The following is a 13395-nucleotide window of genomic DNA, read 5'->3' as shown; positions in this document are numbered from 1 at the left end:
TGGTATCTCATATTGTTATTAGATTGCAATCAGTTTGGCCATCAGAAATTAAATTATGGGAGGCTTTTTCCACCCTGTGTGCTTCCTACCAAGTACTACCAATGCCTATAGCATTCTTTGTGTTTTCATAAAATGATGGAGAAATAAAACACATTTCTTTACCATGTCAACTGTGAGAATTGCCACCCGTGACTGCATTTTTCTGCTTTTCGTCATAACATCAGTCCTCTCAACAGGTCCTATAGTCCATTGATCCTATTTCCTTCTCCATCCCTCACCCCCTCATGCCCTTACTCTTCTCCTTAAATAATGTTAAGTTCCAAGTCAGTCATTATAATCACTGCCTCTTCTAGTACACTATCAGTCCCCTTGCCCTCTTTTGCTTTGTCACACTTGCTTGGCCAAACCACAACTCTGGTCGAATCCAAATCTCTGCGTGCTCTGTGGGTGTTCTCCTTGGCTGGAGGGAACTCTGAACATGTTCTCTGGCCTCGCTGGTTGTTTTTTTTTTTTTGGCTGTGCCGCACAGTTTGTGGGATCCTAGTCCGCAACTCATGATCGAACCTGGGCCCTCAGCAGTGAGAACGGGGAGTCCCAACCACTGGACCGCTAGGGAATTCCCTGGCCTCACTGTTGATTCACGATCACTAACCTCAAGGAGACCCTTAGTGCTGCCTGGGAATACTGCTGTATTTCTACAGTTTATTCATTCTCCTGCCCTCCTAGAGGATTGTTCCAGACCTTCTCCTCTCTTCTCAAAAGTCCCTTCTCAGCCTTTGCTGATGACCTTACTTCCTGTTTAATCGAGAAAACATTATTGGCGCTCACCGCCGTATCTATGCACCTAATTGCATCTGTGCTATTTCCCCTTTCCTGTATTTAGTAGGTCTTTGCCGTCCATGCTCCCAGCAAAGCCCAAGGCCTCCACTTGCGCACTAGGTTTCGTTCCTCTGCTGAGTCAAGAGTGTTGCTCCAGCCTTCCTCCCCTCTCTCTTAAAAGTTACTTCTCTAGTGGCACATTCCTATCAGCATAAAACTGTTGGTGTTTCTTTCATCTTGAAAACAGCAACCATAGATTCTCTTGATTATACTTTTCCTCCAGATACTAACCCGTTTCTCTACTTCCTTCTTGAGCAGACTCCTTAAGAATTCTCTTTTCTTGATTCTCTGATTTTTCTCCTTCCAATCTCCTTGATCCCACTGTAATCATGTATTTGCCCTCACTTTTCTATCAGAACTGCTCTTCTCGAGGTCACCGAGAACCTTCATGTTGCTAAATCAGTAGTCCCTTCTCAGTTCTCAGTTTGGGGAAGCCAGAATCATTTGACAAGTTGTTCTCCTTGAAACACTTTGTTCACTTGCTTCCAGGATACCACGCTTACCTGGTTTTCTTCCTGCCTCTCTCACTGATGTTATCTCCTTTGCTGATTCCTCCTTATCATTCTACCTCTAATGCTGAAGGACATAGAGGCTTAGTCCTTGGACCACTTCTCATTCTTTTGTATAGCGCAACCCTGGAGAAGTTTTTGAGGCTAATGTTATAAGTACTGTACATATGCTGATAACTCCAAAATTCATCTCTCCAGCTCCGATTTCTCCCTTGACTTTTTTTTTATTTAACTGCTATATTGAGATGTAATTCACATGCCATACCAATCACCCATTTAAAATGTACAATTCAGTGGTTTTTAGTGTATTAAGAGAGTTGTGCAGTTATCACCACAGTAAATTTTAGAACATTTTCATTACCCCAGAAAGAAACCCCATAACCATTAGCAGTAACTCTGTTTCTCTCAATCTTACGCCAGGCCTAGACAACTACTAATCTACTTTCTACCTGTATATATTTGCCTATCCTGGACATTTTATAAAAATGGAACCATGTAATATGTGGTTTTCTTGTTTTTTGGGTTTTTTTTTGCGATACGCGGGCCTCTCACTGTTGTGGCCTCTCCCGTTGCGGAGCACGGGCTCCGGACGCGCAGGCTCAGCGGCCATGGCTCACGGGTCCAGCCGCTCCGTGGCATGTGGGATCTTCCCGGACCGGGGCACGAACCCGTGTCCCTTGCATCGGCAAGCGGACTCTCAACCACTGCGCCACCAGGGAAGCCCAATATGTGGTTTTTTTGTGTCTGATTTCTTTCACTTAGCATAATGTTTTCAAGGTTCATTCATATTGTAGCATATATCAGTACTTCATTCCTTTTTGTGGCTGAATGATATTCCACTGTATATTCCAATGGATTTTGTCTATCCATTCATCTGTCGATTTACATTTGCATTGTTTCCACTTTGGGGGCATTAAAAACAATGTTGCTAAGGACATTCAAGTACAAGTTTTTGTGTGGACATATGTTTTCATTTCACCTGTGCATATACCTTGGATTGAAATTGCTGGGTCATATGGTTACTATGTTTGGTCTTTTCTGAGAAACTCCAGATTATTTTCCAAAGAAACTCCACCATATTATATTCCTACCCACAGTGCATGAGGATTCTGATTTCTCTGCATCCTTTCCAGTACTTGTTATTATCTGTTTCTTTGATAATAGCCATCCTTGTGGTTGTGAAGTGGTATCTCATTGTGGTTTTGATTTGCATTTCCCTAAGGATGTCAGGCATGCTTTCTCATTTGTTGCCCCTTTGTATATCTTCTTTGGAGAAATGTCTATTCAAGTCCTTGGACAATTTTTTATTTCGATTGTTTGTTTTTTTGTTGTTGAATTGTAAGCTTTCTGTATATATTTTGGATCCTAGTCCCTTATCAGATACATGATTTGCCAAAAGTTACCCATTCTGTTGGCTTTTCATTTTCTTGATAGTGTCCTCTGAGGCACAAAAGTTTTAAATTTTGGTGAAGCTTAATTTGTTTTTTTCATTTGGTTCTTGTACTTTTAAGAAATTGTTGTCTAATTTAAGGTCAGAGAGATTCACCTGGGTTTACTTCCAAGAGTTTTATAGTTTTAGGTGTTTGATCCCTTTTGAGTTAATTTTTGTCTGTAGTGTGCGGTAGGGGTCCATCTTCATTTTTTTGCATGGGGATATCCAGTTGTTCCAGCATCATTTATTGGAAACACTGTTCTTTCTCAGTTGAATGGTCTTGGCACCCTTGTCAATCAACCATAGATATTTGGGTTTACTTCTATACTCTCAATTCTATTCCTTTGGTCTATGTGTTTATCCTTATGCCAATACTGTTATGATTACTATAGCTTTGTCGTTAATTTTGAAGTCAGGAAGTATGAGTCCTTCAACTTTGTTCTTCTTTTTCAAGATTGTTTTGGCTTTTTGAGGTTGCTTTCAATTTCCTTTGAATTTTAGGATCAGTTTATCCATTTCTGTGAAAAAGGCACTTGGGATTTTGATAGGGATTGCATTGAATCTCTAGATCAATTTGGGGAGTATTGACATCTTAACAACATTAAAGTCTTCTAGTGTGTGAACATGGGATGTCTTTCCAGTTTTTTAGACCTTCCTTGATTTCTTTCAGCAGTTTTGTAGTTTTTGATGTACAAGCCTTGTCTTTGCTTTCATAGTTCATTTTTCCCCCTAGTTGTTTCAGCACCAAATGTTGAAAATACTATGCTTTCCCCTATTGAATTATCATGGAACCTTTGTAAAAACTCTTTTTACAGGTAAAGAAGATGTGGTATATATACAATGGAATACTACTCAACCATAAAACAAGATGAAATCTTGCCATTTGCTACAATATAGATGGACCTTGAGAGTATTATGCTAAGTGAAATAAGTCAGAGAAAGACAAATACTGTATGATTTCACTCATATGTAGAATATGAAGAATAAACAAACAAAATGAACAAACCAGGGGCTTCCCTGGTGGTGCAGTGGTTGAGAGTCCACCTGCTGATGCAGGGGACACGGGTTCGTGCCCCGGTACGGGAAGATCCCACGTGCCACGGAGCGGCTGGGCCCGTGAGCTTGCGCGTCCGGAGCCTGTGCTTCGCAGCGGGAGAGACCACAACAGTGAGAGGCCCGCGTACTGCAAAAAATAAATTAAAAAAAAAAAAAAAAAAAAAAGAACAAACCAAAGGAAGACCAGCACGTAGATACAGAGAACAGATTAGTGGTTTCCAGAGAAGAAGAGGCAGAGGAGAGGGGAAGGGCAAAATTGGTAAAAGTGATCAACTATATGGTGACAGAGGGCAACTGAATTTTTGGTGGTGAGCATGCTATAGTGTATACAGATGTAGAAATATAAAGTTGTACACATGAAACTTATATATGTTATAAACAAGTGTTACCGAAATAAGAAAGAAAGGAATAAGGAAAAGAAGAGAAACTATTCACCATATATCTGTGGGCCTACTTCTGGACTCTATTCTGTTCTGCTCTATATGTCTGTCCTTATGCCAATTCCACACTCTTTTGATTATTGTGGTGTTACAGTAAGTCTTGAAATCAAATATTGATATTGTAAATCCTCTACCTTATTCTTTGAAATTATTGTTTAGAGTAGTCTCAATCCTTTGAATTTCCATATACATTTCAGAATCAGCTTATATGTTTCTAGGGAAAAAGCCTACAGGAATTTTGATTGGGATTGAGTGAAATTTATGAATGAATTTTAATATTGCAACCTCCAATCCATGAAAGTGATTTTCTCTACATTTATTTAAGTGATCTTTAATCTCTCTCAGCAATCTTTTACAGTTTTAGAATAAAGGTCTTGCACACATTTTTAAACATTTATCTCTAAGAATTTCACATTAAAATTATTTTTAAAAATTAATTGTGGTGAACATAACAAAATTTACCATCTTAACTACTTTTAATGGTTCAGTTCAGTAGTGATAAGTATATTCATATTGTTGTGTGACCAATTTCCAGAACTTTTTCATCTTGAAAAACAGAAACTCTGTGCCCATTAAACAACAACTCCCCATTTCTCCCTCCCCCAGCCCTTGGAAACCACCATTGTACTTCTGTTTCTATACGTTTGACTACTCTTGCTACCTCATGTAAGTGTTTGTCTTTGCTACATCATATGGTGTTTGTCTTTCCGTAACCTGGCTTATTTCACTTAGCTTGATATCCTCAGAGTTTGTCCATTTATAGCAAGTGCCAGAGTTTCTTTCCGTTTTAAGGCTGATTAATATTCTGTTGCACACATATCACATTTTGTTTAACCATTCATTCATCGATGGACACTTGCGTTGCTCCCATATTTTGACTATTGTGAATAATGCTGCTGTGAACACGGATATACAAATATCTCTTTGAGACCTTGTTTTCAGTTCTTTTGTATGTATACAAGGAAGTGGTATTGCTGGACCATATGGTAATTTTATTTTTAATTTTTTGAGAAACTGCCATACTGTTTTCCACAGTGGCTGCACCAGTTTACATTCCCTCCGACAATGTACGAGGCTTCTCTTTAATCCACATCCTTACTAGCATTTGTTATGTCTTGTCTTTTGGATAATAGACATCCTAACAGGTGTAGGGTGATAGGTCATTGTGGTTTTAATTTGTATTTCCCTAATCATTAGTGATGTTAAGCATCTTTTCATGTGCTTGTTGACTATCCATATATCTTCTCTGGAGAAATTCTGTTCAAGTCTTCTGTCTATTTTTAAATTGGGCTATTTGTTTTTTGTTGAGTTGTAGAAGTTCTTTATATATTCTGGATATTAACCCCTTATTAGATATCTGATTTGCAAATATTTTCTCCCATTCCGTAGGTTGCTATTTCACTCTGTTGTGTCCTTTGATGCCCAGAGGTTTTAAATCTTGATGTGTCTAACTTATCTGTTTTTATTTTTGTTGCCTGTGCTTTTGGTGTCATATCTGTTGAGGGTACTTTTAAAAACTTCATTTTCCGGGACTTTCCTGGTGGTGCAGTGGTTAAGAATCCGCCGGCCAGTGCAGGGGACACGGGTTTGAGCCCTGGTCCAGGAAGATCCCACATGCTGCGGAGCAAGTAAGCCTGTGCGCCATAACTGCTGAGCCTGCGCTCTAGAGCCTGTGAGCCACAACTACTGAGCCCACGTGCCACAACTACTGAAGCCCACGTGCCTGGAGCCCGTGCTGCACAACAAGAGAAGCCACCGCAAGAGAAGCCCGCGCACTGCAACGAAGACCAGCCCTCTCCCGTTGCAACGAGAGAAAGCCCACGCGCAACAACGAAGACCCAACACAGCCATAAATAAATAAATAAGGAAAATATTTTTTTAAAAAACTTCATTTTCCTATAGTTTATTGCCATATAAATATGATTGATTTTTGTGTGTTGATTTTGTATCTTATGGCCTTGCTAAGTTAACTTGCTGGTTCTAGTAGCTTTTGTGTAGTCCATAGAACTTTCTACACACATAACTACATAATCTGCGAATCAAGACAGCTTTACTACTTCTTTTTAAATCTGTATGCTTTATTACTTCATTGCAGTGGCTAGGATCTACAGTACAATGTTGAATAGAAGTAGTGAGACAGGCATCTTTGGCTCGTTCCCAGCCTTAGGAGGAAGCATTCAGTCTCCTATTATTAAGTATGATGCTAGCTGTTTCATAAAGTTTCCTTCTATTTCTGGTTTGCTGAGAGTTGTTATTTTCAGTGGCTGTTGAGTTTTGTCAAATGCTTGTTCTGTATCTGTTGTGATGATCATAAGATTTTTCTCCTTTATTCTGTTAATATGGTGGATAACATTGTTTTCTAAGAGTAAAAGAATCCAATTGGTCATGATATATTATTCTTTTTATATGTTATTCATTTCAATTTGTTAAAATTTTGCTAAGGATTTTTACTTTTATGCTTATAAGGAGTATTTGTAATTTTCTTTTCAAGTAATGTTTTTGTCTTGTTTTGGTACCAGTAATATTGGCCTCATACAGTGATTTGGGAAGTGTTTCTTTTCTATTTCCTGGACGATGTTGTGTAGTATTTTTTTTTTCTTAAATGTTTGATAGAATTCACCAGTAAAGTCTTCTGGGCCTGGAATTTTCTTTTTAGAAAAGTTTAACTAAAAATTTAATTTCTTTAACAGGTATAGGGCTATTCAGTTTATTTGTTTCTTATCAAATAAGCTTTAGTAGTTTTGTCTTTTTCATGTAATTTGTCCATTTCATCTAAGTTGTTGAATTTATCAGCAAGAAGTTGTTTGTCATATTTCTTTATACTTTTAGCGGCTGTAAGAATGTTTACCCGTCTTTCATTCCTGACTTTGGAAATTTGTGTCTTCTCTTTTTTCTGATTAGTCTGCCTAGAGATTTATCAATTTTATTAATTGTTTCAGTGAACCAGCTTTTGGTTTCATTGATTGAATCTATTGTTTTTCTCTCTTCTATTTTGTTGATTTCTGCTTTTTATTTCTTCCTTCTTTCAGTTTAATTTGCTCTTCTTTTCCTAGCTTCTAAAGCTTGAAGTTTAAATCACTGATTTTAGACCTTTCTTCTTTTCTAAAATAAGCATTTAAAGCCATGAATTTCCCTATAAACACTATTTTAGGCCCTTGGGCCGCGCCCGGCGGGGCATGGCATCCGAGCAAGGTGGTCGTCGGCTGGCGGCCAGTGCTGGGTACCGGGCGGGGGCCGGGGGATCGGCTGCATACTGGGGCCGAGGGCCGGGTCAGGCGGGGCCGCTTTCTGCCTCTCTCTGGCCGCGGCAGCGACAGCGGCAGGCGCCAGCGAGGCCCCTGGGGAGTGGCGGCGCAGCCTGACGGGTGGGACCATCGGCCGCGCTCAACCGGCGCGATGCTTTTCTCGCTCCGGGAGCTGGTGCAGTGGCTGGGCCTCGCTACCTTCGAGATCTTCGTGCACCTGTTGGCCCTGCTGGTGTTCTCCGTGCTGCTGGCCCTGCGTGTGGACGGCCTGGCTCCCGGCCTCTCCTGGTGGAACGTGTTCGTGCCCTTCTTCGCCGCTGACGGGCTCAGCACCTACATCACCACTATCATCTCCGTGCGCCTCTTTCAGGATGGAGAGAAGCGGCTGGCCATGCTCCGCCTTTTCTGGTTCCTCACGGTTCTTAGCCTGAAGTTCGTCTTCGAGATGTTGTTGTGCCAGAAGCTGGTGGAGCCGACTCGGGAGCTCTGGTTCGTCCTGATCACGTCTCCGGTCTTCATTCTCCTGCAGCTGCTCATGATCCGTGCCTGCCGGGTCAACTAGCCTCGCAGAAGATAAGCTAGAATGCGGGACCCCAGGCTGAGGTCCTGCTGCACCAGAGGAGAATTCTGGGTCTGAAAGCCAGCTTGTGCCCTGCTGGGTGCCCAGCTTTCTCTCTATCAGTCATCTCTGAAATTGTTCCCTCAGCAGGGCTAAAAAGAGCAGCCTTGATTCTTAAAATGTATCCCCTCTTATTTCATGCTTTGAATAGCTAATCTTGAATTGAGATCCTGAGAAGGATCCTGAGAAGGCCAGACAGTCCTGAACTCCTCTGACAGTTGGAAACTGCATATAAGTAAAATGTCCTGATGGGCTCTGAGTATTTTCATGGCTCCTGGGAAAGTACCCACTGTGCAAAGGCTGCAAAGCTGGACTCGGATCTCCCCTGGCCAGCAGTGCTGACGTGAGAGCTTACTGCCCCATCTGCCCAGACAAGACTTCCTTAGATGCTTGAGCTCTAAAAAGTGTAAGCCCGCTTGTGTCTCCTCCCCAGTTGCACTGGGGAGGATGGCTCTTTCTTCATTCCAGCCCAGGCAGACCGGGGCATGTTGAATAAGCATGATTGGGACCCTATCTGGATATCTGTCGCCTGAGAAAAGAACTTGCTTTCAACGCGCTGCTTGTCTTCCTATCCCAGCAGATTGCAGTGTCACGACTTTTCCACTACCTCGTGGCCGGCATAGTGCACCTGAGAGCTTTAGGCCACCCTAAGGGACCAGAGAGTGGAACAGGTGCTCTGACGTGCATAGCCATTGAGACCTACACATGGGAAGTTTGCAGATGGTCTCAGGCCACGCCTGTTGGCCTAAGGGCTTTGGTTTGATGCCGGTCAGGTGCCAAATGAGAACATTTGCTGAGATAAAAATAAAATAAGAGCATGTTTTGCTGAAAACAAACAAAAAAACCCACTATTTTATTTAACTGTTTAAAAATATTGTGAATTCTATAAATTTTGACATATTGTGCTTTTATTTTCATTCATTTCAATATATTTTCTAATTTTTTGTGATTTTTTTCCCCCTATAACTTATAGGTTATTAGAAGTATCATATTTAATTGCCAGATATTTAGGGATTTTCCAGATAACTTTCTGGTATTGGTTTTTAGTTTAATTCTGTTGTGATCCGAGAACATACTTTGTATGACTTGAATCCTCTTAAATTTTTTTGAGATCTGTTTTGTGACTCAATATGTTTTAGTTTGCTGAACATTCAACATGCATTTGAAAAGAATGTGTTTTCTGCTGTTCTTGAGTAGATCTTCTATCAATGTCAGTTAGGTCAATTTGGTTGATGGTGTTTTTCAGGTCTTCTGGAACTATACTGATTTTCTGTCTACTTGTTTTATCAATGATAGAGGGCAGAGTGTTAAAATCTCCAGCAATAATTGTAGCCACTCCACCTTTCTTTTGATTAGTGTTCACATGGTTATCTTTTTCTATCCTTTTACTTTTAATCTATCTGTATCTTCTTGTTTAAAATGGGTTTCTTAGAGAAAACATACAATTTTGTGTTGCTTTTATCCAGACTATCTTTGCCTTTTAACTGGAATGTTTGCATTTAATGCAGTTATCAGTATGATTGGGTTTAAGTTGACCGTCTTGCTTGTTTTCTGTCTCTGTTCTTTGTTTCTTTTTATCCTCTTTGCTTGACTTCATTTGGACTAAGAGAATTTTTTATTCTATTTTATCTCCACTATGAGCTTGTTAGCTTTTTACCTCTTTGGCTTATTTTTGTTTTAGGGGTTGCTATAGGTTTTACATTATACATTTTTAATTTACCATAGTGTATCTTCAGTTAGTCTTATACTACTTCATGGATAGGCTAAGAACCTTGCAACAGTATTCTTCCATTTATTTGCCTTCAGCCGAAGATTTCTAAGTCCTTCACTGCTGCCTCAAGTTCAACTACTGTACCTGAGAGGAGGGTGAGTGAGTAGTCCCTAAATAATAAAATTGAGATTTCACAGTTCATAGAGCAGACATTATAAGATTTGAGCAAATCATATTAAGTTGAGACCTGAAAGCACATATAGTCTTATTTTTCTGGTTCTGTGGTTCAGGTGACTATAAGGGTGAGGAAATTTCAGTATAACAGAGACAGGTGAAGACTGAGCTATAAATAGTAGGAGGCTGCCAGTATCAATTTGATGCCAGTTAGAGTAGAAGATTCAACTTACTACCTTATATAAGAATCAGGGATCATATTGGGAATCTTTGGTCTCCTAAACCCTGGCAGAACTAAGCTCCTCTACCTGTTAGCATCCTTCTGAATATGAAGACTATTTGTCCTGTTTCAACCAAAGCCTTCCTCTCTCTCAAGCCATAAACTCAAGGACTTGTTACTTCCCAGCACTGAAGTGTTCACTAGCCAGCTCTCAGTTTTGAGTTGGGATCATTAAGACTTGCATAGCTGCTTTAGGCTCAGAGCTCATCTCTGCACTTCTCCTTTTAAGGATCTGTCTCTAGACAAGACTGGCCTGTTCTCTGGCAGCTAAGTTATCTGCTCTGTCATTTAAAAATTTTTGGACAACCTGTCTACAAATATGGAAGCAACTTCACTAATTTTCTTTCTCAGATGTTGAAATTATAAACACTTGAAAGGATAGTAATACCTGTATGGTACTTGGATCAGTAAGATTTATTCAGTGTACCTGGATACTTATGTTTAATTCCCCTGAGCACTATGAACTGAGCCATATGTGATTCAGTTTCTTTATCGTGTTTGCTTAGATGTTCAAGAAAATCCTTGGGCTATGCAATACTTTATAGGTTCAGTTGCATTGATTTGGGAGGGAAGAGAGAAGGTAAACATGAACTTGACATTTCTTGAGTGCTCATTCAGTGCCAAACTTCCCATCTTATAGACCGGAAACAACAAAGCCAGAATTTGAATCTGCCTGACTCAGCATCTGCTTGTGCAGCCTTTGTGATGGGTCGCATCTTAGATGTGATAGGGTTTAAATTCTCTTCCCTATTGTAAAATTGACAGGGGTGCTGGTATACAGAGGGAAGAGCAGACTGGATGATACTGTAGAAAGCTATGTCTTTAGGGTCTTTTGTTCCTTCTGTTTCAGTAAACTCTTGAGTGGAATCACATTGATAGGTTGGTGTGCAGTGGCAGTCCTGTGTCTGATTTGGCCTTTAGAAAAACATAAAACATTCATGTAACTTGATTTTTTAATATACTATTTGGGAAGCAACAAAATCTTTTGCCGACAGATGTGAAAAAGTCTGTGAAGCAGATTGGGACTGACTTATGAACACTTATCTTCTTTCCCCGGTAGCTAGATTTCAGACTCCTCCCACCCCTGAGGTGTATAGAGACCAAGTCCATACATGTTAACTACAGTCTGCACACCATTTACCTAGAAAAACGTTTGAGAGCAGACTTGAAACCTATTTTTATACTCTATTGTTAGGTAACAAAACCTACCCCAAAACTTAATGGCTTTAGAACACAGCCATTTTATATTTGCTCATAATTCTGTGTCTCAGGAATTGAGGCAGGGCTCAGCTGGCTGGTTCGTCTCTGTGTGGTCACAGGTGGGGCATTTCATGAGATTGTAGTTGATGGTGATGGGGGGGGTGGAACATCTAAGATGGCTTCACTCACAGGACAGGGACCTTGGTGGGCGTGGCTAGGAGGCAAGGATCTCTCCCTCTCCAAGTAGCTTTCTCACCACTTGTTTAGCTTGGGTTTCATTACTTGGGAGCTGGATTCCAAGAGCAAGCATTCCAAGCAGTGAAAGCAGAGCTGACGTTCTCTTAGGGTCCAGCCTCAGAAGTTACTTGCTGTCATTTCCTCCACATTCTGTGGGTCTAAACAGGAATCTGGGCTAGGAGAGGGGCCATTGCAGAGAAGCCTGTGGGATGGACAGTATTGTTGTGACTGTCTTTAGAAATATAATTTATCATTGAATCCTTCCTCTGGAGAGCTTGAGCCCCACCCCAGGCCATTTCAGTCAGAATCTGAAGAAACGGTGAGGTGAGGTGCTCTTAGGGAAGTCCCGTGTGTGCTCTTCTAAGCACTCAGCCTGGCTCTTTCTGGCTCCTGCAACATGGCATACGATGTGCGAGACCACTCCCTCTCCTTTGAACCATAGTGATCAGAGAAATTGAAAATAATTTAAGCGCTGTTTCATTTTTTTCTAGAACACAGTCCTACCTCTGTAAAAATTTCCCCCGTCTGTTCCCGCACACGCTGATGTTTAGTACTATTGTTTTTTATGATACTAAAAAGTATGGTGAATTCCCAGTACGAGCTTGGTCTTCTGTGTCTGTGTCTTCTGTGATAGCAGAGCATTGGACTCCAGTAGTTACTGAGTTGAACCATTAAAAATGGCACCACTGCTGCTGAGGGTTTTCTGTGGTAGCCAGAATTGTGAGCCTATGGATCAGACAATTGCACATCCCTGTTAAGAATTCAGAAAGACATGTGATCTTGCATCTGAACAGATTTAAAATTAGATTCAGCCTGAAAAGTGGCCTAAACATTTTTAAAGGAGAAATTTTTTTTAAAAATGTGGAGGCATATTTAGAATGCCTTGAATAAATACAATTTACTTCTCTGCACATTACTTTATTTAGAAAGGCCTAAGGCAGAACCCCTTCTGATTTTGAACCATTTAAAATAGAGGACATTTACTTTATCATTTTCAAAACAGGAACACACAAGTTTTACTCTTGAAACTACTGGAATTAATTGTATATGAGAGTGTTGTGGTTCATGAAGTGCTGAACCATGAGATTCAGCATGGGACTCTCCCTATACAGTTGGCCCTCTCTGTCCGCAGGTGCCCAATGCATGGATTCAACCATGGAAAAAATTCCAGAAAGTTCCAAAAAGCAAAACTGGAGTTTGCCACTCACTGGTAGCTATTGAATATTTACATAGTGTTTACATTGTATTAGGTATTGTAAGTAATCTAGAGATGATTTAAAGCGTATGGGAGGATGTATGTAGGTTTTATGCATCTTATGTAAGCGTCTTGAGCATCCATGGATTTTGGTTTCCGCTGCGGGGGCAGGGGGTGAGGGTGTCCTGGAACCAATCCCCTGTGGATGGATACCGGGGGTGACTCTCCCTGTAAGAGGTGTGGATTCCCAGGCCCTCCTCTCCTGAAGAGGCTGTGTAATAGATCTCTGGTGGGACTTTGGAATCTAATTTTACTGAGTATTCTGGGAACTTCTTAGAAATGCAAAGTCATGGGCCCCATCCCAGACCTTCTGAATCCATATCTGGGATGGGAGGATATCTGGGGTGTCTGGGTTTTA

The 13395-nt window shown here is 40.7% G+C and overlaps 2 protein-coding genes across 3 annotated transcripts in view; both read left to right on the top strand.

The window, feature by feature from the left end:
- The window catches only part of ZNRF1 (zinc and ring finger 1), a 99561-nt gene that overhangs the window by 23555 nt on the left and 62611 nt on the right, over positions 1-13395 (top strand). The gene's annotated exons all lie outside the window — the stretch shown is intronic.
- Positions 7506-8123, top strand: LOC307178716 (transmembrane protein 203-like; the record flags this gene model as incomplete). The annotated part of the gene is made up of 1 exon (XM_079907187.1): positions 7506-8123. The coding sequence occupies exon 1, from the start codon at positions 7713-7715 to the stop codon at positions 8121-8123; it is 411 nt and encodes a 136-aa protein (XP_079763313.1). The 5' UTR covers positions 7506-7712.

Source organism: Stenella coeruleoalba, assembly GCF_951394435.1.
Source record: "Stenella coeruleoalba genome assembly, chromosome: 20".
NCBI classification, from domain to species: Eukaryota; Metazoa; Chordata; class Mammalia; order Artiodactyla; family Delphinidae; genus Stenella; species Stenella coeruleoalba.
Note: the sequence above shows the minus strand (reverse complement) of the source record. Positions and strands in the feature narration are given on the sequence as shown.